Source organism: Syngnathoides biaculeatus, chromosome 9 (genome assembly GCF_019802595.1).
Source record: "Syngnathoides biaculeatus isolate LvHL_M chromosome 9, ASM1980259v1, whole genome shotgun sequence".
In the NCBI taxonomy this organism is placed as follows: Eukaryota; Metazoa; Chordata; class Actinopteri; order Syngnathiformes; family Syngnathidae; genus Syngnathoides; species Syngnathoides biaculeatus.
In genome coordinates, this window is record NC_084648.1 from 7,088,796 (window position 1) to 7,115,096 (window position 26,301).

The following is a 26,301-nucleotide window of genomic DNA, read 5'->3' on the forward strand; positions in this document are numbered from 1 at the left end:
TCTCGTCCTCTGCACCCGTGCAATCCATTTTTCACAACGAACAGGGTCTCTTTCAAACTTATGAAGGGTAATTCCATTCTCCCGAGTTTTCAAGCAATGTCCAGCAATGCAATGAGCCGGCATTTTGGCTAACACGAAGGAACAACAAGCTACCTTTCCGGAGGTAAAACTAATGGAAACAAACGAGTCCAGTATGGGACGCCTCTGTCCTGTACGTCACTCCCTGCTTCTTCTCGAAAACAAATCCTTCGAGAGGATTTTCATGGCGGGAGTTACAAAAAGCTGTATACCTCAAAATCATGTTTTGTGGTGAAAAAACACATGGGACCATATTGGCTGTGGGTTTTTCATTAATAATATACCAAAAATCATCCGTTTGACGACATTTGACCTTTAAACTAACATTTAATAATTAGTTTGGCCCAATCTGCTTTATCTGGAATGTAATGGGACCAAACTCAGAAAACTGAAGAGCTAACTTCCTCTGTATAGTATGCTTATGAGCATACCATACATAATGAGCAAAAAAAGACATCAGCTATCGATTTCATCGCTTGATTGAGGTCTGGCCAATACATTGATCGCACCCTCCCCCTTCCCTGGCTGGCTGCTTGAAAAGTAGATCTTGGGGTAAAAAAGTCTGGGCACCCCTGGTGTAGCACTATGGCCTCTTACAACACTCAAATCTAATGTGTCATTGTAATTAGGCATATAATGATGACTTTCCTCATCTTCCAGACACCGAGTGTTCTGTCTTTTGAGGTGCCTATATATTTTTTTCTTTTCACTCTCTCCCATTCACCTTTAAAACTTTGTGTCTGACTGAAACTTTCAATAAAAATCATCTGAGTGCAAAAAAACACAGTAGCACCTTATAAACTACTCAACACAATCATAAAAAATTTGACACAGTAACACTGTTTTGGCATAAAAGGGTCATGGATCCTCTTTTCTCCATGACCTAATAGGACAGAAAAAAAGTTAGTTTCAGATAAAGATAATAGCTAAAATAATAAATTCATCAAAAATATTCAAAATCTAAAGTCTTCAAATTTTATTTTACTTTTTTCACATTTTGATTGCACTCACACACTTCAAGTGTTTGTGTGTGAGTGCGTACGTACGTGCGCATGCAGCTGCAGACGCTCCCAGTACTTAATTGATGCGTGGGCACAGCGGCCATATTTTCTCGTTGGCATCAAATGTCACATTTTTTATTTTTAACATGAACGCCTCCTCCGATGTCTAATGTCACGGCTTCACAGTGTCACTCTGTATTTATTAGTGTGTGTTCAAGCTCAGAATGGATATGACAGAGTTGAGACTAAGTGGACTCGAGCTTCCAGCGGGAGCGTGATATATTTTTTTTTTCTTCAAAGTTGTTTTTCATCTCATCAGTAGTCTTTTACCCCGCTGTCACAACAATGGAGTCAGTGTGCGACGTGAACGCCAGGCTCCAAATTCCTCAGAAACATCAAAGTGAGAGTGAGCCGAGTGTGTCAAATTTGTAGGTTTAATAAGAGGTGGGGAGTTTTAAACATAAAAAAAGCACGATTTGTTCATGATTCCACTAAATTAGGGTGTCTCCCTTCATTAATTACACGTCTAGAAAGCATTTACCAAGCCTTTGATTATGACTCAATAGGGTTTGTTTTCCTATTTAGTTTGTGCTAATCTGTGAGTTTAATAAATGCTGGAGATAATGAAGCATGGTAAACCTTGTGTTTGGTTTTTATATCATCACATGAGGGCATATTGACAAACTAATTCCTATCTTGATAGCGCTCATCAAAGCCTTTAATTAGAAATGTGGTTTTTTTGCAAATTCACTAAGAATAGGAAGTGGAGTGTATGGCACGTTGACAAACTAATTACATATCTGAAAAGCTTTCATCAACGCTTTTAAGTAGGCATCAGTTTATGTTGTTTTTTTTTTGCAAATTTAGTTCTGAGTTCAATGAGCGGTGAGGAGTGATGACTTTGTTGAACAAAGAAAAGCTTGGTGTCATCAAATTACGCTATATCCAGAATTTAGACAACTGAAACGTTTTTATGAAGGCCTTTAAATTGATGTCTGATTTAGTCTTGTTTTATCTTTTTTTTCCCCACTGATGTGTATTAACAACTTGTGTGTTATTTCAAGCATTGAAAATCATGCTTTTCAGGTTTTGAAAACCGCACAAGAATATTTGTAAAAACTCGTTTTTGTAATTTTTAATGTAGGTATCAACACTTTTGATTTGCCTTGTGACTCAATGTGGTTTGCTCCTAATTCAGTTTGTGATCATTTTTAAGTTGCATTATGTCCGTGTTTTGTGATGATGTGAACATGTGAGGGAATAGTGTTATGGCGATTACATATCTGCACAGCCCCCATTGAGTGCTTGAATTTGAGGTATGACTCGCTGTGGTTTGCTGCAAACTTAATTTTGCTTTGTTAATAGTAAACTGGGCGGCATGGTGGTTCAGCTGGTAAACCGTTGGCCTCACAGTTCTGAGGTCCCAGGTTCAATCCTGGACCCGCCTGTGTGGAGTTTGCATGTTCTCCCTGTGCCCGAGTGGGTTTTCTTTGGGCACTCTGGTTTCCTCCCACATCCCAAAAACACGCACCATCAATTGGACAGGCTAAATTGTCCCTAGGTGTGATTGTGAGTGCGGGTGTTTGTCTTGATGTGCCCTGCGATTGGCTGACAATCAGTTCAGGGTGTACCCCGCCTCCTGCCCGTTGACAGCTGGGGTAGGCTCCAGCACTCCCCGCGACCCTCATGAGGAAAAGCAGCTAAGAAAATGGATGGAGGAATGATAATATAAACTTTGACCTTAGTGATCTACTGAAGCTCAAATCCAATCTCCACCAATATCCACTCAGCTGAGCCTCTATCTACCTGAAATACTATCCACTAAGTTTAGCTAGGATCGGCTGAAAACTGGAAGACCTAAGCTATTTTACACTTGATTGATTTGACATAGTTATGACTTTGACATTTGACTCTGTCGTTTGTGCTTTCACATGTGGAAAGCTGTGAAACTAAACAACCTGAATGGTTTGGTGCTGATTTGTAAGCATGAGAGAGTGAAAATCATGTGCTTACACAGGGATTGTGTTGTGGTAAAACAAGTCACAAAATGTTTGTCAAGTTTGTGGTCCAGCGTGTCTTCTTCCTTCGTGCTAGAGGTCCTTGTTTTTCCAACCGTGAATATCAGCATAATTTGTCAGATGTTCCGTGTAACATGTTCTCTTAGCTACATTAACACGCTCGGCCACAACAGTGGCAGCCCTGTGCGACGTGCCACCATCATGTTACGTGCCGCTGCCACAAGAAAGACCTCATGAATCAAATAAAAAGGCTTATAACGGAAACCTCAAACCCGGCTGTAATCCTTGACACTAACCTAACTTTCAGCTTTATCTTCAAAAGTATCAAAAACAACACGTGATAAAATGCAACTCCTATAAATCTACAATGTATGCTATAATACCTTATACAATAAAATAGGTGACGTTGTGCGTTGAAGTGCAAATAAGAATCCTGCACCATTCACTTCCATATTAACCTTCACAACTTTTGTGCATTTTTTAAGGGCTGAGGTGTGTCTCCCCCTATCACTCACACTCTTTGGACCCTGACACCTTTGGACTGCCTGCGCAAAGAGTTACATGTGCGTGTGTGTATTTGTGTGCGGCGCTTCCAAGGGAACATTCCTCCAAATTATGGCTAATATGTAATATACATGCAAGCAGTCTCCTCTGCTCCACCTGTGTGTCAATATTATTAGACTGGAGAAACCCACCCCCACTTCTACAAGCTTGTGGGCTTTACCACAGACACACACACACACACGTGCACACACACAGAAGAGGCAGCAAATTAGGAATAGAGACTAGACCTTTGATTTTAAAAAGGAATATTTATGACCAGTTGTTAAACCTCCCCCCTTTAAGTGTGAGTGTGTGTATGCGCGTGTGTGTGTTGGGGGGGTGGGGTGGGCAATGTAAGTGTGTGTGTGTGGATGTAGATTTGTGTTGTTCAGGGCATGCTCCCTGAAGTTCTGAGCTTTGTGTGTGTTTTTGCGTGCGCACACGTCTGTGTGTCTATATATCACATGCCCCATTACTGTATACACAGAGAGAACTTGAGCCTCCAAAATAACTTCCACATTCCTTGTCGCCGACAACCAGCATTTATAAAAATATTATTGATAATCCCTCCAAATCCCAACATTGAAAAAAATGCTATTTAAACAATTTTAAATAAATTACTGATCATTTTCTCCAGGGTTCAATCCCAGCCCAACCTGTGTGGAGTTTGTATGTTCTCCCCACACGTGCGTGGGTTTTCTCCGGGCACTCCGCTTTCCTCCCACATACCAAAAAACATGCAGCATTAATAGGACACTCTAAATGGCCCCTTGGTGTGATTGTGAGTGTGACTGTTGTCTGTCTCCATGTGCCCTGTGATTGGCTGGCAACCGGTTTCAGGGTGTACCCTGCTGCCTGCCCGATGACAGCTGGGATAGGCTCCAGCACTCCCGTGACCCTTGTGAGAATAAGCAGCTCAGAAAATAGATGGATGGATGATCATTGTCTTATGCTTACCTAATCATTAAATTCTAAAAATGTCATGACAGGGCAGCACGGTGGTGCAGCTGGAAAGCATTGGCCTCACAGTTCTGAGGAGCCGGATTCAATCCCAGCCTGTGTGGAGTCTGCATGTTCTCCCCGTGCCTGTGTGGGTTTTCTCCGGGTACTCTGGTTTCCTCCCACATCACAAAAATTTCCAACATTAATTGGACACTCTAAATTGCCCCTAAGTGTGAATGTGAGTGCGGCTTTTTGTTTCTATGTCCCTGCAATTGGTTGGCAACCAGTTCAGGCTGTACCCTGCCTCCTGCCCATTGACAGCTGGGATTGGCGCCAGGACTCCCCGCAACCCTTGTGAGGATAAGCGGCTAAGAAAATGGATGGATGAAATGTAAGGACATGCATTCATGATTAAAAATAGGTAAAGGGTAAGTTGAGGGGTAAAGTATTAATTTAACAGGATGCTTTTTACTGCACTTAACCATACAGATACAGGAGTACCTTCACTTACAAGTGCCAAAACTCAAAATGTTTTGCTTGGTGTTGTTATTTAAGAGTGAATTTTCAAGTTTAAAAAAAAAAGCCACAGTTTCCAATTAACTTTGTCTCTTATGTAATTGGGCAAACAGTCACACAAATATAAATTGAAAACACTTGCAAGGAGTCGTTCGTTGTAAGCCACGACTCACACTCACGCGCAGACTAACTGGCCAACCCAACTTCAGCTCCTGATGTCACAGAGAAGCCGGCGGCGTGTCTGGGTGCTGTTGATAAATTTTTTTTGCGCCGCATAGCAAGGTTGTAAGTTGCACTTACTGATGTAGCGCTGAGCTATATTTACTGACATTGGTTTTCTGAAGTGTTCCGGAGCACATGTGGTTCTCATTGATGTCAATTTTTGGTAGCATGCCGCTTGAGGTTTGTTTTCGGCCTCGCCACCGACATGGAATGATTTCTCCAAATTCTCTGAACCTTTTGATGATATTTTGGACCATAGATGATGAAATCCCGAACTTCCTTGCAGTTTTTCATTGAATATTGTCCTGTTGAACTGTTCAACTATTTTCTCATGAAATGTATTCACAAAGAGGTTCACCCTCACCCCATCTTTGCTTGTGAGTGACTGAGTAATTCAGGGAACCTCCTTTTTAATCATGGCACCCTCCTGTTCCCAATTACCCTCTTCACCTGCGAGATGTTCCAAACATGTATGAGCATTCCTCAACTTTCTCAGTCTTTTTTGCCACCTGTCTCAGCTTTTTTGGAATGTGCTGCAGCCATAAAATTAGTGAATCATATTTACCATCAAAGATTTTGAATATGAATGTTTATCAAGTGAAAAGTGATGAATTTGAGAAGATTATCCTAATTCCTAAGATATATAAAGCCATTCAGTCATTTTTGAGAAATTACAAGGATCTAACAAATGAATCATTTCAGTCCTTTTACTTTATTTAATATAAACATCAATCAACTTTGTAATACATTTCACTATTTGAACTGCTTTAATATTCACATCGTAGGACTGAAAAGCATCACAGTCATTACATTTGAGATCAGGACATACATCACAAAACAAAGACTAAGAATATTGTGAGCGTCTTTGTCATCTGCCTGAAGCTCTGCTTCACGTGATCATCATATGATACCCAGAGTGTGTGCAGGCATACACACACCTACAAATGCGCGCGCACACACGCACATACACATACAGCCGTCCAAAATATGTCTGAGATTGAACAGTTTGGGGCCCCCTGACTTTGAGCTCACGCTCATTTCAGACACTCCTCACAGAAAGCTGACAGTGGCCAGTACAAAAAAAGCTTAAATTAAAGCATGAGCAAAAAAGCACACACAAAAACACCTGAAATTATCCATCCATCCATTTTCTGACAACAGTCGGACTCACAATCACACCAAGGGCAAACTTAGAGTATTCAATTAATGCATGTTTTTGGGATGTGGGAGGAAACCACTGAGTGCCCAGAGAAAACCCATGCAAGTACGGGGAGAAGATGCAAACTCCACACAGGCAGTGCCGGGGTTGAACCCTGGTCCTCAGAACTGTGAGGCCAATGCATTAAAGCTGCGTCACCGTGCTGTCCCAAAAAAAGACAACATACAAAAATCTAAAACAATGTCATAGTACAAAACAAATGTCCTTAATACATGTTGATAAATCAAATCGGATCAGATCAGATGCCCCAGGCGCCTTATCCGGCTCCTCTCAATGTGGAGGAGCAACGGCTCGACACTGAGCCCCTCCCGGATGACCTCACCCTGTCTCTAAGGTAGAGCCCAGACGCCCTGCGGAGGAAACTTATTTCGGCTGCTTGTATCGGGGATCTTGTTCTTTTGGTCACGACCCACAGCTCGTGACCACAGGGGAGAGTAGAAACGTAGATCGACTGATAAGTTGAGAGCTTCCCTTTTCGACTTATACAGACAGACAGACAGAAACATTAAAACGTTTCCAGAATGGCCCAAAAGATTATATATAAAACACAAAACCAAGAAAAAAACCCTCCAAAAGCCTGTTGAAAATTATAGTACACGAATATGGTCAAGATGTACACAACATAAGTAAAAACAAATAAACGGACAAAAAAAACCCCACCCAAAACACAGAACTGTGAACATAAAATGCACAATAACGCATGAAAAATTGAAATATTGTACAAAAAAGAAAAACATACAAAACACAAAAACACCCCCCAAAAAAACATGAAAATCTGCTCCCAAAAATACCCAAACAGTGCCTAAAGTACACATACATATAAACCCCTTAATCAATATCTCGTAAAACACATGATAAAACTTGCACATGCACCGAAACAATGAAAAACCCCTCACTGTCTCTATATTTCTTTGTGCCAATTTGTTGTTGCTGTGTGTGGCTGTCTGTGCGTGTGGCCCTTGTGTCACCTATATTAACATGTATTGTCGGTGGGGAAAATGCCTGGTTTCCGTGACGACAGGAAAGTGTAGAAAAGTAAAGAACGAGATGATGAAAGTGAGCAAAGGCCCCTCAAGGTGTCACAGCCAGGAAGAGGTGCAGGAAACGTTAAGTTTAAATGAGTCAAAATAAAAAATAACCCACAAAAAAGTGGCCAAAATGAGCCTAAAATGTCAGTTTTAAATTAGAATGGCACAATTCCTTTGTCATTTTGGGCCTGGCTTCTTGTGACTTTTTTTTGTGTGTATAGACATCTTTCAAATTTCATGTTGACAATGTAAACTGCATTCAGGAGCTGAATTTTCCAAAACGCTAGGGGGTTTATAAAGTCGCCATATTGACCCTCAAATGGCCTCTTTAAACCAAAATGGTTGGCTTCTTGTCTCTTTTTGTGCATGACACCTTGAAACTTTTTTATGGGTCTACTGATAATAGATATATCTACCAATTTTAATTTTGGTAAGACTGGCATTTGAGGCTGACTTTTCAAAAAAAAAACAGAACCCAAGGTAAATGTTCCCCAGGATTAACATGCCAACACCTGACAAAATAAGCCTTAAAATGGTCATATTGAAGGAAAATAACGTTTGTGGGTCTACTTATGATAGATGTCTAGAAAATTTCATTCTAATAAGTGAAATTGGTTATTTTGGCCGAATTTTCAAACAATTATATGTGGGGTTGCTTTAAAGAAAAAGCTGTAAAGGTGTCGCTCAGCCATGCCGCCCACCTCCTTTTATTCTCAGGCATGCTCTCGTTTGTCTCAGCCCAAGGTTTTAAATCCCAGGAATTTATCCATGTGCACCGGCAGCTAAGCAGACAGCTTTGGTCTGACATCCAAACTTAACATTTTGGGTCATGCGTCACTCTTAGAAGAGACTCTGTTTCACAGAATATTAAAGAAAAATGAGTAAAAACAAAATAAATATTGATGTTTTGAATACTTCAACATTTGTATGACTAAAATAAATGACAAATTAGATGTTATAAATATTTATACAGATTGGAATAAAAAAACATTTCTTTTTGGATTGAAAAATAGTAAAATAACATATTCAAAATGTAAAAAGAAAAGTCTTGAAAAAATGAAAATAATAAAAAAAAAATTTCCTCACAAAGGAGAGGGTTTCCAGACTGAAAAAACATTGCCATTTATTAAAATAAAATGAAAAAACAACCACATTTTTCCTTAGATAAGGGTATCCATTTTTAAGAGAATTTTGGTAGAATCCTATCAAGATTGTTGAGAAAAAAAGTATGATATATTTAAAAAGAGGAAAAATTATACTTAAATATTTTTTTCAGATTTGCTTTACTTTTATCTGTGAAACAACAAAAATATGCAACTGCGTTCTTATCTGAGAAACTTTGAATGCAAGAATTGCATCAACGTATTGCTCACCTCAGTAAAAGTACTTGTCGGCGAAAGTGAAAAAGCAAGGTCGCTACCTTAGCTTCCAGTATAGAAATGTTTTCGTGTTTTTCATTTGGCGTCTTTTCACTGGAATAATTTGTTCCGCTGCCTGAAAAGAATTTAAAGAAGGTCGTTGAAAAAGAAAGAATACAAAAATATTACCTTGCTCTCCCGGCGCCTCGCGAGCTCGTTCACCTTTTGTTTGAGACTCTCAATGAGGCTCACAGCCACCATCACCGCCTCCATCATGCTGTGCTTCCTTTTCTTCTTTTTGTTTTTTGTGCGACCTTGATGCCCAATGGAAAACCACGCCAACGCCATTTTGACTCAAGTCCTGTAGTCTTCTTTGTCGTCCAACTTGAAGGGAAAGAAGTTCTCACCGAGTATTTAATATTATTAAGCATCTATTTTATCTCTGAACAAGAGTAGCGTGACATTAGCTTTTAGGTTAACATTAGCATTTGGTATTATTTAGCATTTGGCATTATTTTGTTGCTCAACATTATCAGTGTGATGAGGTTAGTTATTGATGACATTAGCTTTCAAGACTAGCAATTACCCATATTTTGTTGCTGAATGACGTTGTTAACATTTAATTTGATGTCACTATTGAACACTTAACTCTTTAATGTTGGACGACAATAGTGTTATACTAGCATTAAGTGTGATTTTCGCATTAACCCTATTTTATAGCTGAACAACAGTTGTTTGATGTTAGGATCTACTGTGACGTCAGCATTTACCATTAATGTACATTTAGTTATTTTTTTGATGCTTGACAAAATGCTTGCAGTGTGACGGTAGCATTGAATGTGATGTTAGGATTTTGCACTAATTTGTTGCTGAAGGACAGTCATGAGACATTAGGAATTACAACTATTTAGTGTTTGTACAACAGTAGCATGACATTAGCATTTTCCACTATTTAGCATTTAGTGCTGGATAATGATATATATGTCAGATTTTGGATTGTGTACTGATTTCTGTAATACTATAACACTAAACAAAATATGTGGTACAGTATTTTGTAGCTGAACAACAGCTGTCTGACTTTAGCATTCAATGTCATATTATTATTCTCCATGAGTTATCATTTAGCATTATTTAGCACTTTGCAATATTTTGTTCCTGGAGAATTGTGCTATGATGTAGCACTTAGTGCGATATTGCATTTATCTCTTCTTTGATGCTTAACACTGTGGCCGACAGAACACCAGTAGTAATAGACTTATATTAACATTTAGCAGTATTTTGGCACTGAATGACAGTAGTATGACGTCAGCATTTTGCACTCGAATGGAACCCCGCTATTCTTGGGAGACAGGAAGCACTTGGCACCGTGTATATAAGAAAATCTCTGAATACCTGACAGCCATTATACAGTAACTGCCATGAAAAAAAATCTCTTGATCACAGTTTTTGGGGGGGAAAAAAGAAAATCTCAATAGTGGAAAGTACTGCCAAAACCGGAGTAGATCTGACACCCCCTAACCCCTAACCCTAACCCAAATAAAAAAAGAGAAAAAATATATCTGCGAACATATGTATTCATCAGAATCAGGTTTATTGGCCAAGTGTGTAAAAACACAAGGATTTTTTCTCCGGCAGTCGGACATTCAAAACAAAGAACAACAGAGCAACAAGAACAAAGAACAAGACATTTGTGTTTACAGGAACTATTCCTTATGAAAGTCGTGCAAGATGTAAAATCTTCTTCATTGAGAATAGATAAGCGATAAGTGTGTTAACGACCCACATTGTGTTAAACTTGCTTCATGGGTACTGAACCACAAGTAATTGGGGGTCTTGCGTGATAGCAGCAGCATGACATTATTATTTTTTGCTGAACAGCAGTTAAGTGCCACTAGCATTTAGCACAATTTTGTCCAGAATAGTCTGATGCTAACTGTACCCGTCGCTTTGTTAGCATGTATTCAAACGTGAAATTTGGCTGGAAAGCTGGCAAGTTAGCATTAGAAACGGAGCTACTATGTCAGACTTAAAATAATCATTCACAAAAAATTAGCCATCACTTCATTTTGTTCTAATGCCAAATTAATTGGCGTTACATGGAAAAAATTTAGACACCCACTTCAACCTCCCAGCACTACACCCACTTTACCACTAATTCCTATCAATTAGCATCTTGTTAGCACATTCACGCATGTGGCGGTTCTTGGCTGCCACTGTCACTTTGGGAGGTTTAGTGGCAGTTAGTGCTAAGCGGCCTCCTTCCTGGTCATCGGTGCTTAATTATCTCATTAGCGTGATAATTTCACTCAAATGACCAACAGCTGTTATGTGTGTTTGTGTGTGTCTGTGTATGTGTGGCTTTGTGAGTGTGTTTATGCGGCACACCCCTATTTTTGACAGTAGTATGCAGTCACATTTGAAAAATATACCAGTTTGGCCAGTCATGCCCGCAGATATAAAGTTACAGGTGTGTGTCCTAACCCTGCGCAATTGCGCAGTGACGCATCTTAGAGGGAACATTGGTCAAGACCACACAAAATAAGTGACGTCTTTCAATATCTATGTATTTTTACTCGTAACAAGTTTTACTCGCCTGATTTTTCGTGCTCGACTGCAGATTTGCGAGTGCGATGGCGCATGGGCATGTACGTGTCCGTCAAATCACAGCATGTCATCAACATTTACAGTTTGGCACTATTTTGTTGCTGAATGACGTTGTGACATTGGTGTTTAACACTACTTTTTGGCTAAATAAGAGTTCTGAACAATAGCAAATCGGGCGTGAGATTAACACCATTTTGTTTTCTGCAGTGTGATGTCAGCCTGTACTATTATCGTGTTGTCACATTGCAGTTTAGCTGATAAACTGTCGAGTGATGTTGGTGTGATGTTTCTGCACTTTTAGTTGCTGAAAGACAAATGTGAGGTTAGCGTTTAGCACTATTTTGATTCTGAACAACAGCTGTAGTGTTAGAGTAGTTTTTTTTCAACAGAAGTGTGAAGTCATCCCTTTCTTTTTTGGGAAAATGATGAGCTTATTGGTGTTAGCAAAACTCCATTTTGGAGATGAACTTTTTGGTGTTACCAAAATTCCGTTTGAGTAAGATGCCTGTATTTATCAGTTGTTTCACTCTGACTTGTTGATCTCTCTCTCTCTCTCTCTCTCTCTCTCTCTCTCTCTCTCTGCTGTTGAGTTATCGTACTAAAATCTGTTAAAATCGTATGACTATATCTTTGTCGCTTCACAGATGGATCTGTGAAAATGAATTAATACGTCTGTGACACTAAATGAGACTTAACATTTAACAGCAGTTTTTCAGTGCATTCCAAAAAAATTTCAGAGCAATTGTTGCCAATTTTTTGGTAATATTTGATTAGCATGTTGCTATTTCTACCGCAAAAGTGGCTCGAAACAATCAAGTCGACTATAAAATATTTCAGTAAATAGCAAAGGTTTCTTGGTGTCATGTGCACATCACTGGCTAATAGTGCCCAAATATAGATGACCATACCCGGAAAAGACTTTAAAACTATAAGATGTATAAATTATTCTAATAGTTATTTACACTCAAATCAGCAATGTAAGTACGTATGTATCATGGAATAGCATGTTATTTGAGGTATCATGTGACATCAGTGTATCATTACGAATTTTGTCGGCATATCTGTCATTGTCACACAACATATTTTTCCATGCTACGGTTTTCAATAAGCCACAAAGATTGCTCTGTCGTCGCCTTAAAAAAAGCAGCTGATGACTTTTTGGCATTTACAGACAGTGGCGCAGAGTAGTGTCACCATTTCTGAACTGATTCAGACTTATGTCTATTGACATAGACTATGTTCACACTCAAATGTGGGTTTTGCATTGATGAAGAAGGCAGCTAGCTAGCTACCGGAACTGATGTCAATTGCTGGACACACTGACCATTTACAGTTCTGCACCCTCTCCCATCCCCTAATGCAGTGGTGTGAAATTCATTTTCGTCACAGGCCACATTGTAGTTACGCTTTCCCTCAGAAGGCTGTTATTACTTTGAAACCATCGAAATCTTTAATTGCCTCATCATATTTACACACAAAATTTGTGAACTAGTTTTGGAATCAGAAATCGAGGCTAATGGGTTTTTCAACCATTGTTCACGTTCGGTTACACAAAAATTATTGTAAAATTTTATCTCATATATCATTTATGATACATGACAATTTGATATTTCGGCACAGATTTTCACAAGAATCATGGAAGTTGACAAAGATGATTGGCCCTTGCGGACCACATAAAATAATGTGGCGGGCCAGATCCCGCCCCCCGACCTTGAGTTTGGCACCTGTGACCTAATCGATCGAAAACCTCCCTTCAACAGGATTTATTTGAAACTGCCTCTGGGCCAGGAACGTTGTGGCTTGTATGTTTTTCACTATTACAGTCGAAAAAGGTTTTGGAACTGATGCTAACGCTAACAGCAAAATGAGGCACGTAAATAATGAATGAATCTGAATGGATGTCAAGTGCGGTTGCGACCAAAGTCCCACCCTGCCTGCTCTCTGGCCCTAATGAGCTATTGATTGGCCGAGAATGAGGCTTTGGCCATCTTGAATTATGAATGCTCATGCTGCGCTATATTTAGCTATCGTGGGCTAGTTACAAGAAACGTCAAGATTCCATACACTTTCTACACACACCATCCGATTACGTACTTGCTGCCTCACTGGGAATTTAAAAAAAAGAGGGGGGGGGGTTAAATAGTTGATCTTCTTGGTTACCTGACTTTCAATGGTCATAAAATATTTTTTAAAAATGCCTTTTACCATCTGAAGAACATCAAGAGTGAAGGGTTGTATGTGTCAAGCAGACTAGGAAAAGCTCATCTATGCTCTTATCTCAAATAGACTTGACTAGTGTAGTGGTCTTCTAACTGGACTCCCCAAAAAGAACATTAAACAGTTGTGGTTCATTTAGAGTACTGCACCTTGAGTTCTGACCATAACAAAAAGGCCAGCGCATAAAACTCCAATTTCTAAAGTCCTTACACTGACCTCCAGTCAGCTTTAGAATAGATTTTAAAGTTCTGCTACTGGTCTATAAATCATTCAAAGGTTTAGGTCCTGAATACATTTGAAAGAAATGCTTACTGAATACAAACCCAGTAGAGCTCTGAGAATGACAGACTAAAATAGTGGAGCACAGAGTTCAAGGCAAACATGGTGAGGCAGCATTGAGCTATTATTTCGCTGCACACAAATGGAATTAGTTGCCAACAGTAGTGACGTGTTGAAAGGTTGAAAACTTTTCTTTTTTCTCACATTTTTTACAGTATTTCCACTTTTTAATATTACTTACACTCTATGCTGTTTTTAATTATACTTTGATTTTAAAATTTTTTTATATATATTTTTTGTTTTAAATGTTTTATTTCTTTGTATTCGAGTGCTTTTAGTTATATAAAGCACATTGAATTACCTTGTGTGTGAAATGCGTGCCACATATAAATAAATTTGCTTTGGTTCTTACGATCCATCTCCCATCAAGAAACAACCTGAACAATTCATTTAATTTAAATCTCATTTACTTATTTACAATAGTGAAGTTTGTTTTTTACTTTGTCGCTTCAATAGCTCATTAGCTATAATAGTATGTTAGGTTCTTGGTAGTTGTTCAATTAGGTCATCAGTTACATTTGTTGTAAGAATTTTGTTTATTCCTTACAATAGTTTGTTACAATTGTATTTTTTGTCATTGTAGTAGTTTCTTCTTTTGACAGTCAGTTAAAATAGCTTTATAGTGTTTTTTTTTAGTTAGTTTCTTCGTCAGTCTTCATAGTTAATTAGTTGTTAGTTGCAATAGTTAAGTTCATTGGTTACATTAGTTCATTAGGCAACATTTAGATTGTTTAGTTTGTAAATTTAAGTTGTTAATTCCGTTAGGCGGCACGGCGGATCAACTGTTAAGTGTTGGCCTCACAGTTATGAGGTCCAGGGTTTGATCCCAGCCCCGCCTGTGTGGAGTTTGCATGTTGTCTCGGTACCTGCGTGAGTTTTCTCCGGGCGCTCCGGTTTCCTCCCACATCCCAAAAATATGCATTAATTGGAGACTCTAAATTGGCCCTAGGAGTGATTTTGAGTGCAGCTGTTTGTCTCTATGTGCCCTGTGATTGGCAAGCAACCAGTTCAGGGTGTACCCCACCTCCTACCCGTTGACAGCTGGGATAGGCGCCAGTCCTCCTGCAACCCTTGTGAGGATAACCGGCTAAAAAAATTGATGGATAATTCCGGTTCTCCTGACGGAGCACGCCCCAGAGTTTGAAAAACACTGATTTGTGTTTTGTTTGTGTTAGTTCATATTTGTATAAATAAAGAATATACATATATTTAACATTGGTCTGAAGATGCTAGCCATAAAGAAAAGAAAAATATTAGGAAGTTGTATTCCAAGAAATTATGTCATCAATAATTTTTCAATCAGCCATCTCCTTTTCCACGTTAGTCACGTGATTGACGTTAGGTACTCCTTGCCCCAAAACGAAAAAAAAAACGGTATAGTCTCATGATCTTCCTCTGCAAAATTAGGAAGTTCTCTGTAAGCATACTTAACATACCTATGTGTGTGTATGCATTTTTTCCCATTAAAATCTACATCTGTCTGTGTGCGTGTGTGTGTGTGTGTGTGTGTAAGTGTGGTGTCCACATCCTTTCTGAGTCCCTTCATGCACATTTGGTTTGTGCATTTATTGTTTTCTATATCCTCTGTGATTCCCATACATAGGTGCATCTCAATAAATTAGCAAATTGAAAAAAGGAAAACTTTGTGTATTTCTAAGGTTCAGTTTAAAAAGATTTTACTCCACAAAGTATTGTATAATTGTATTTATCATTTGGATAAATCCACACTTTACCATTTCCAAGACCCTAACCCTAATGTTAATCAGAAAAAGTAAAAACGTTTTTAGAAATCAGTTCGGAGATGGGTAGTTGAAAAGTATTTTCTTGTGTTGAATAAAAATGAGTTTCACTTTGTAAGTGCAGTGCTGCAATACCATGAACTCTCCTATAGTATTCTAATTTACTGAGATGCACTTGTGTATGTATGTGTGTATATGCGTGTGTGTGTTAGTGAGACCTCCATTGCTCGGCTTTTTTCCCTGTGGCTGGCTGTAATCTCATCCGGCCAATCCCATCCCATAATAATATCCCATATTATCCCGTCTGTTCACTACATTTAATGCGATTGATTTTTGCTTTTTAACATTTTTCATTGTCATACAAGCGTGAAAACACATTGAGTGCTGTTCATAGCCAAAGGCCTTCTTTTGGAATCAGGTTTCTTGAATAAACCAAAGAGAAAGAGTAAAACACACGCCTTGACGAATTCCCATGAGGAACATTTACAGAGCATCTGGACAATATCCCCATCGTTTCCATTGTCCACATTTTCTTATGTTACATCCTTATTCCAAAATTGATTAAATTTAAACTGTTTGCACAAAAATTTTATACACAACATCCAACATGAAACAACTTGCGTTTTTAAATGAGTGGGAGGTGTGGTGGCGCAAAGACTGCCCCAAAATAGGTGTGCTAAGCTTGGGTTGTCATATTCAGGCATGCAACCAGTATAGCAAAAGTGAAAAATTTCACACATTTTTGCAAAATTCAGTAAAATTCATAGTTTTGTATGGAGAAAAACAACAAGAAACGGGTCCAAGCAGGTTGGAACAGCTGGCGGAAGGTGTCTGGTCTGTTATGTGACAGAAGAGTCTCTGCTAGGATGAAGGGTGAAGTTTATAAAGGAACAGCCAAAGTTGGATGTTTTGGAGACAAGGTTCGAGAGAGCAGACTTTGATGGTTTGGACATGTTCAGAGACGAGAGAGTGAGTACATTGCCAGGCAAATGAACGAGAGGAAAACCAAAGAAAACGTTGATGGATTTTGTGAGGGAAGACATGAGGACAGTGGGTGTTAGAGAGGAAGATGCACGAGATAGGCTTAGATGGAAAAAGATGAGACGCTGTGGCGACCCCTAACAGGACAAGCCGAAAGGAAAAGAAGAAGTATGTACAAAAACAACAATGCTCTTCACTATTGAAGGCAGTTTTAAAATATTTATGCTGTACATCCATCTATTTTCTATAGCACATATCCTCATTAGGGTTGTGGGTAGGGCTGCACACATCGTCACTGTAATCGGCAATGTATAGTACATGCACGCAATAGTCGCAATGCATGTTCTGCTATGATGTCATACTATAAAATACAGTAAATGAGCTATAATATTAAAAGTGCCCAGTGTGTGCCTGTTGGGACACGCTCAAAACATTAAAGGATTGTACCTTACACCTGCAGCAATTCCCATTTTACTCTTTCGAATGATACTAGGCAAGCATGCAGCAGCTGTGTGACTGCATGAGCTGCATTCAGGGACGCTTCCTAAATAGGAGTGAAAGTGTTCTTTTGTAAAAAAATGTCATTGTAAAAATGGATGACGCGGAAAATTTCATTTTTAATAGAATGCTTTAGTTAAGACACCACAATCATACCATGATATAAGAACCCTTCAAGTATTTCATTTGTATAGTCAGCAAGAGCTGCAAGGAATGCAAAGATATCAATGTCATTTCACCATCGTTCCTGTCATAATGTGTTCCATCTTTTCGTTTGCGCGTTGAGGACAAATGTCGTGGTTTTGTTTGAAATCCTCATTAAAAAAAAAAAAAACACTGATCAAGCAACACGTTTTTCCTCGTGCTTTTGAGATTGTAGGTTGGAAGCTGTAGCTGGTGACAAGTGTGAACTGAATAGGTGGCAACTGTGGGGAAATGAAATCCCCAGTTTTTGAATGCAAAACCCTGTCTGTAACATATTAAAAAAACTAAGACTATGAACTCGTATGGTTTTTGTTCAAAATTTGGAAATATGATCTCTAAACTGAACTAGTTCATTTTTGGAAAGATGAACTGAATTTTGAACAGGTTCATGTAGAAAATGAAGCTTCCCAATCCTGATCCTGTATTGTTTCATATCGCTGGTCATTAGGCAGTCAGAGGGCACATATAGACACACAACCATTCACAACTATGGACAATTTATAGAGTCTTTGGTAAAGCCAACATGCATGTTTTATGAATGTGGAAGTTGAAACCCACACAAGAACGGGGAGAATATGCAAACTCCACACTGGAAGGCTCAACCCCAGGTTCAAACACCAAATCTCATAACTGAGGCAGACATGCCAACCACTGACTCACCCAGCTGCCATTTGGCATGATATCTTTTTTTTTTTAAAGTGTTTGTTACCATCCAGGTAAAACTTTTGGCTTTCCTTCTCAAATCCAAAGTGTATGGAGATGAAGGGGTTTGTGTATTTGTGTTCCTGTATGTGTACGGCCACTTTATCAATCTTTTTTGCATTTCATCACAGGTCTTTGTTTGCCTCCACTGTCATTTCTCTGTGGTGGAGGTTGAGGTGGCGGGGGAGGGGAGGCTGGTGTCATTTGAGGGTGTAGGTGTTTTTTTGGCGGGGTGGGGGCGGGGTTGTGCGGGAAGGGGTGGTGCCCTCTTATGTATTCATGCCGGACTGTATGCGGTTGCTAGGCAACACCGACAGCAAGGTGTTTACAGTTAATAAAAAGTGAGTGACATTAACTCGCCAGTGTGTTTGTGCTAAAGAGAAGAAAGACTGCTAATGTGAATGTGTACATGCGGGCATGTGTGTTTGTGTGTGTGCACATAATAAGCTCCGGGCTTGTCTTTGTAGATATTTTGGAACGCCTGTGTGCCTGCAAAATCTTTACTAATGTGTCTTTATGTGTGTATATGTGATTTCATGTGAGTGCATCTGTGTAGTAATTGTGTCAGTCCGCAATGACACAATGCTAGTCATGCATGAACCATACAAAGACTTCTTGACACATGCACACACAGACTCATATCACGTGTACAAACACACAACAATGTGTTTCTTTAGAGAATGTTTTTACGTTTTGGTCACATGATGGCTGTGTGAATGCTAATGTGACTTCTCTTATTGCAGGCTTTGAAAGCATCCTGGAAGGCTTGTTTGGGCCCGGAGTAGTCAAAGATAGCACTACTTTCCAAGGTAACACAGACGCACACAAACACACACAAATACACAAGTGCACGCACGTGCAACTACACACAGAGCTGGCAATCAAAGGGGAAAGCATGTTTCTTGTTACAGACGAGCGTGCTGCTGTATTACATTCTTTAACGTAAACACATTAATAAAGGAAGAAGGAACTCAAGGAGTTTGGTTACCTACCATAATGGAATTCTGTACAAAAAAAAAAAGCGCTTTCCCTAACTGTTAAAATTGCATCTAATACCATTGTTATATCTCAACGTATTACACAATGTTTGAAGGACAACTTGTGCTTCTGATTACGGACCATTACTTCAATAAATAAACAGTTTTTCGAAAAAAATAAAGTTCAAGGGTTAATGTATAAATGGCGCATTATTGTGTCCTCTCTGAACAGATTCCACAAAAATCAAAGGACAAAACATACATCTCGTTATGGATGAGTGGGCTATTTTACTTGACAAATTCTGGCATTTGGCTACCTATTAAACAAAATAAGAATGTTAGTCCATAAAAAACATTTAAACAACATGTAATATCATTATGTCTCAACATATTCCACAGTAATAGGGATAGTATAGATAGTGATAAGGATAAAATATGCAAGTATGCAGGTAGTTTTCTAAGCATAAACACGAGAAGCACAAAACTCAACTGACTATTAAATAAAACAACGGTTGTCTGCTCAAAGAACTTTCATGGCGAAACGGTTAATGGTGTATTTATGTATTATTTCTGAATGGATTCACAACAATAAAAGGACCAAACGTAGCTTTTGTTACAGATGAGCATGCTGTTTCTTTTCTCTGCGGAAAGACATTCAAAAAAGGGAGAAGGACAAGAACATAAACATGTTCAGCTAGCTACTAAACAAAACAATAATGGCAGTGTGTTACAGAAAGCTCATGACTAACTATTTAAATGACACATATTTTTCTCTGAACAGATTTCACAGTGATTGGCTGAACTTAAAGTCAAAATTGATAGATATGTTTACAATGAATTGACCCACAATAAGTCCCAAGAAATTATCTCCTAAAACCCAGCCAACATAACTACAAATTCAGGTTTTGCTTATTAAGCAAAATGAGACTAGTCAGAATATTAAAATTAACACTGAGCATAATACAGTAATCATAATAAATCAAAAGTGAAACTATAATATCAACTGGATATAAATATGTTAAGTCGTGTCTATAAAGATGTGTTTGTGTCAATGCATGAATTTTAGCATCACGCTTGAGTAAAAATGACGTGAATGAACAAAAAATATTGGGGAAAACATGCCTTTAGTTGTTGGGGGAGGGTTTATATGACACCACGTTGTCCACATTTCTCATACGTTGGGAGTGGGTCCAAAGGTCTGCCGGGGGTGTCAACTAATGTTATTGTGCGAGATATTTGCACCCTCATCATATTTTTATTTGCCGCACATCTCCATCAAGACAAACATTGATTTTTCTTGGCTGGGTCCTGTGTGAAATGCAGTGATCTGCCATTTTCTTTTGCAGGAAATTCAGGCTAATTTGCGTGCTAATGATATGCTAGCTGTGAACTAGGAGTAAACCTATTACAATAAAGGCTTTATTATCACCTGCACTACATCAATGTCACAGTTAGCATATCCGTAGTTAATACATTAGCCTCTTTTACATGCTATTCTCTAAAATTGTCACATAACTTCCTTTCCAACAGAACTGAGTTTACATCTGGACTGTCAACTCGTTTCCGAATGCATTCTTGTCTCATATGTGTTTCCACTTCCTGTCAGCCCTTTACAATAAAGCATCTGTTTTGCAGATTGTGAGCCCGAGGAAGTGTCCGACTGGTCGTTTGATGACAACTGTCTCTTCTGCTGCATGCGACGTGAGAAAATCAAGGTATGATTGTCAACATCAGATGGAACTCTTTTGCTTGCAATTTTTGTTTGTTGTTGTGACGCCATTTTGTTTAACAAACCATTGATGGCTGACGTTCGAAGTGAATCCTGCTAGCTACACCTTTTCCACTTTGATGTTGTAAAGATATTGGGAAAATGTTCTATATATAGAACCATCCATCCATTTTCTTAGCTGCTTATCCTCACAGAGGTCACGGGAGAGCTGGAGCCTATCCCAGCTGTCAACGTGAGGGAGGCCGGTTACACCCTGAACTGGCTGCCAGCCAATCGCAGGGCATAGAAACAAATAGTCACACTCACAGTCACACCTAGGGGCAATTCAGAGTCTCCGATTAATGTTGCATGTTTTTAGGATGGGGGGGGGGGCACACACACCAGAGTGCCTGGAGAAAACCCACACAGGCACGGGGAGAACATGCAGACCCCACACAGGGAGGGCTGGGATTGAACCCGGGTCCTCAGAACTGTGAGGCCAACACTCTCCAGCTGCACTACCGTGTCCCCAGCTATATATAAATAGATAGCTTCAATTAATCAATTGATGAGCGGTGCGTGGGATAAAGTTGTTGCAAAACACCGTACTTCTACTCTGGTTACTCCAGAACCTCTTGTTGGAGTCTAGCACCCTGAACAGTCCCTGGTGGCGTGTGCTGTATCCCTGGAGATGATCAGTGCTCTGACCACACAGAGTTTGTTGATATGGAGAGATTGCTGGAAAAAAAAATCTGTTTTACCTCCCCCACACTCTTTAAAACACTTTTAAAGTTATTAAAAGACAAATATGTCTCAGTGTATTTTCGCTGTGTCTCCTTCACACAGTTATCTAAATTAAGAGTCAAAGTATGCTTGCTTTTAAGTTGTTTTAATGTGAACTGTAAAAGCTGACGCACACAAACAGAATGAAATATTGTTTAGTAAAACACTAGAAACCAAACCAACTAATAACTAAAGTTGGCTATCTTAATGTGCAGATTTAGATGCAATAGACGGGCTAATGGAAATTAACATAGATGTGAAGGTAGTTATAAACTTTCAGCCAACTGCTACTCACTCAGAGCAGCATTTGATAAAAAGGAGCATACAACATTACTCAGTCGCCTATTTTCTCTTCTCTATTTTTAAACGGCGACAAATTACTGGAGTTCAGTTGTGGACCTTCTCTGCTTCTGGGAGTTTAGTTGGGGACCTTCTCTCTCTTTTCTTCATGCTTCTTAATTACGCTTGGAGTTTTGTTTTCCTTTCAGGAAGGAGGAGGTGTTTAGAAAAATATGAAGAAAGTAATAAATTCTGTCTTCGCCTAACGTCTCTTGTTCTTAGTCTTGACCCCTCTTTGAACTCCCAGGTTAGCCATCTGCCTCCTAAAAATATCCGCAAAACAAAACCCCCACCCTCACTTTTGTCCTGTCCATCTGGCCTTTAAGAAGCATTAGCTCTTCCCTATCAGCTTTTTTTTTTCTAAACAGCATTCGGGTGGAGCATAAAAATTGAGATGGAAATCGATGGAAAAAAGCAGAGCCCGGCGGCGATCCAGCAAGAGGGTCGAATAGAAGATTACTGTTTTACCAAGCTCAGTATTGTCTTTTTGTATTTTATTTTTCACCAAGAGCGAGGCAGTTAAATTGTATCTGCTCTTTGTCTTGCACCATGTGTGCACGCACACGCACGTGTGTGCGACTGCCTACATGCTAACACTGCTTCCAGTTGTCCCATTTAAAGCCTTATTTGGTGAAATGACCGTATTTGGTCATTGAAGGGTCTTTTCAAAGGCGATTTTCACACTGCAGGACATCATCGCCAATACAGATTGGATTGCCGTTAATTCCTTTTTTTTTAATGCAGTTCTTTTAGTTTTTGTGGGTCCATTGTTTATTCGTGTCAGTATCACATCAGTCATGTTTTGTTTCCAGTTGTAGGTTTACTTAAGTACTTCTCTGTTACTTTGTTAAGTTGCCTTTTCCTGAAATTTAAATCTCATTTTGAGAGTCCTGCACTCCTGCCTTGCCTCCCTGGATCCCTGCACTTGGGTCCACCACATTTTTTGCCTTGCTGTCTTTGGCTTCAAAACCCTAACCATGACAGAATGGGCCGGGAAAATAGGAGCTAGTGGGAAGAAGACGTCACCAGGCTCCCATCCTGGTCCCTTGCCAGGTGCGCCAGGCTCCGACAGCACTCATCTAGCGGTTGCAACCTATCTCTGTTCCGGGGATGCTCGACCAGCGACTGGCACCTGACCCTATTGCCTGGCCTCTCCTTTGCCATTAGGTTTGTCATGACAGACACCCGGCTGAATGGCCCTGTAATACCTTTGTGCTTGGCGTCTTGCCCGACTTCCAGAACTGCCCATCCAAGCACCTCACCTTGGTGGCTCTGCAATAAAGTCTCAAGTAGCCCTGAATGAAATTTAACAGAAAGTTTTCTTTTGAAGCAGTCAGGCACCAGTTTTATCACTCATACAAAATTAGCTAGACATGTTTATCATTGCCTAGCTCACAAAAAAGTCTCAAGTAACAGGTTATAGGCCATTTTGGTTTGAAGGAAACATTTTTGAGATTTTTTTGGGGGCTGAATTCTTTCAAATGAGCCCCAATCAGAAGCAGGATTCTAAGACTGATAACACATTCTGATTCACACATGCTGAAATCATGTTCCTAATATTCCAACCTGTCATCTTGTAGGATTACAGTGCCAACGACACTGTCGTCGGCGGCCAGCTGTTGTTGGAGAGTGAGGACGGAAAACGAGAACAGACTCGCCTCAGCCGATTGGAGAGACAAGCGCAAGACTTCCTCAATGCTGTGTTTCACAGAAAAGGTACAAAATAACAAACACACCACGCACATTTCCCCCGCAGTCATGAATATGAGGGTAAGTGTCTTTCCAGACGTGCATTCAGGCAGTTTAGGTTAGGGAATTTGATTCCTTCCACTGGGAAATTAACTAATTTGAGGAGTGTACGCCCCCTAAAATGATTACATACTCACACACACAGAATGTAATCATTTCTGCTCCCGCATGGAGATGATTAATATTTGACTTTTTAATACCTTTCAGTTGCTCCAAATATAGATTTTCACGTTTGAAAATGACCTAATAATCTGAATGTTTAAATGAATATCTCAAGTCACATTGAACTCTAGGTGTAACCCTTTTGTCAACATCCGTCCATCTTCTGTATTGCTTGATCTCACTATGGTTGCGGGCTAGCTGGAGGCTATCCCAACTATCTTCGGGCAAGAGGCAGGGTAGATCCTGAACTGGTCGCCAGCCAATCGGCACATGTGACAAAAACAACCATTCGCACCTCTGGGCAATTTGATGTCTTAAATTAAGCAATCTGTTTTTTTTCGGAGATGTGGGAGGAGACCATAGAACCTGAAGAAAACCCACGTAGGCACAGGGAAAACATACAAGCGCCACATAGGTGAGGCCAGATTTGAATACAGGTCTACAGAATTCTGAAGCAGATGGGCTAACCAGTCGTCCACCAGCCCACCACATTGTCATCATAAAAGAAATGAAAGCATTTAAAAAAATCTGATTTCAAATATAAGTAAGTGTATTATAAATAAGTGTATTAGAATAGAGGAATACAACTAAAGCAAAAATAAGATGGATTGGTAGGTAGGTAGGTAGGGGTTAGTCTTGCTTCTGTTACTCATGACAACGCAGTTAGAGGCAGGGAGTTATAAGTAGCGAGTAGGCGAGCAGCTTGTACAGTAGACGAGCAGAGTACAGGGAAAAAGTGAACTTGACCATTTTAATCAGGCCTGGTAAAGATTGGTACAGAATTTGCCAAATTATCCCAAAAAATCAAGACAACATTCATTGGACCTTGTCTGAAATGCCAAATGGTTCCACCAGGTTGTGCTCTAATGCCCAATAGTTCCACCACCTGTTTCTACTCTGGCTTGGTTCTTCTACTTTAGGAAAGAGGGAAGAAATGCATTAATTACTCCAACAGAGTAACCAGACTGCATTTACATGTTGGTTTATAGCATTTTTCACCAAAGTATGACTATATGCCAATGATTCGGACGTTGATTATTCAGCCTTTTGCAAGCATTTTACAGATCACTAAATTTGCTGTTATGTAAGTAAGTTTCTTTCAGCTTGTCCCGTTAAGGGTCGGCACAGTGTGACATCTCAGATGAACACTCATATTTATTTGGCACAGTTTTTATGCCTTATGCCCTTCCTGACGCAAGCCCTCTTTGGAAGTAGAGGCCCCAGTAGTGGAAAGAAAGGGATTGGGAGTTGATTTTTGAATCAACAATGCACAGTGACAGTGCAATACCATAAAAGTGTAAAGTAATGCACAATTTCACTTGCTACTAAACTATTAAATAGAAATAAAGTAGTTTTTTAATTTACACATGATAGTTTTACTAGTATGTTAAGTGTGCAAAGCATTGTCGGTCATCCCGACACATTTTTGTACATCCAAGCACAAATCCACACACACAGTTGCCTTCTTGGAGCACAATCGGTATCCATCTATCTGTCAATTAAGCGTCTTTAGAGAAGTGTACTGGGAATTGTATGCTTGTTTATGTTTAAGTACCGTAATTTCCGCACTGTAAGGCGCACCGGATTATAAGGCGCACCTTCAATGAATGGCCTATTTTAAAACTTTTTTCATATATAGGGTGCACCGCATTATAAGGCGTACAGAATGGACGCTACAGCAGAGGCTGGGGTTACATTATGCATCCATTAGATGAAGCTGCGCTAAAGGGAATGTCAACAAAACTGTCAGATAAGTCAGTCAAACTTTATTAATAGATTACAAACGAGCGTTCTGTAAACCTCATTCACTCCCAAAATGAATAAACAGCTGTTTTATTAGGGTTTTATTATTTTCCCCGAGGTAAAGTCGGAGACATAATATTGTACTAGTAGTAGCAGTATAGGAGTCATTTTGGGATATTTACACAAACACACAAATGGAAATGAAAGGGCACGCTTCACGCAGTTATATATCCCAGCATGCACCGCATGCTATTTTTACAGGGGAAAATGGAGTCGGCAGCTGCTTACCGTAGTTATGAACAGCGCACTGTCAGCTTTTGAGAAAATTAAAGGCTCTTTTGTGCGCCTTATAGTGCAGAAAATACTGTAATTACTGTACTGTGTTGTCATGTCAATTCTGCTCTAAGTTGCTGATTGAGCAGTAATATTTAAGTTATTTGTCCATGTTGATGTAACTGTAACTAGTGTGGCGTATATTATAAAGTAATGAGTCGAGTTAAGCTAATACTTTTTTTAAGTAGTGGTTTAGTGATATTGCAGATACTTGGCAGCTGCTATTCTGAAAATTGGCACAACAAAACCAACACCAGAATTTGATGCACAGGCAATAAAAAAAAGATCAACAAAACAA

The 26,301-nt window shown here is 39.5% G+C and overlaps 1 protein-coding gene across 2 annotated transcripts in view; it reads left to right on the forward strand.

Moving 5' to 3' along the window:
* lcor (ligand dependent nuclear receptor corepressor) overlaps positions 1-26,301 on the forward strand; it is a 69,950-nt gene that overhangs the window by 21,962 nt on the left and 21,687 nt on the right. For both annotated transcript variants that reach the window (XM_061829726.1, XM_061829727.1), the window contains 3 exons: positions 18,953-19,018; positions 20,822-20,901; positions 23,597-23,732. In XM_061829726.1, the coding sequence (XP_061685710.1) occupies positions 18,953-19,018; positions 20,822-20,901; positions 23,597-23,732 (282 nt within the window). The remainder of the gene's footprint in view (positions 1-18,952; positions 19,019-20,821; positions 20,902-23,596; positions 23,733-26,301) is intronic.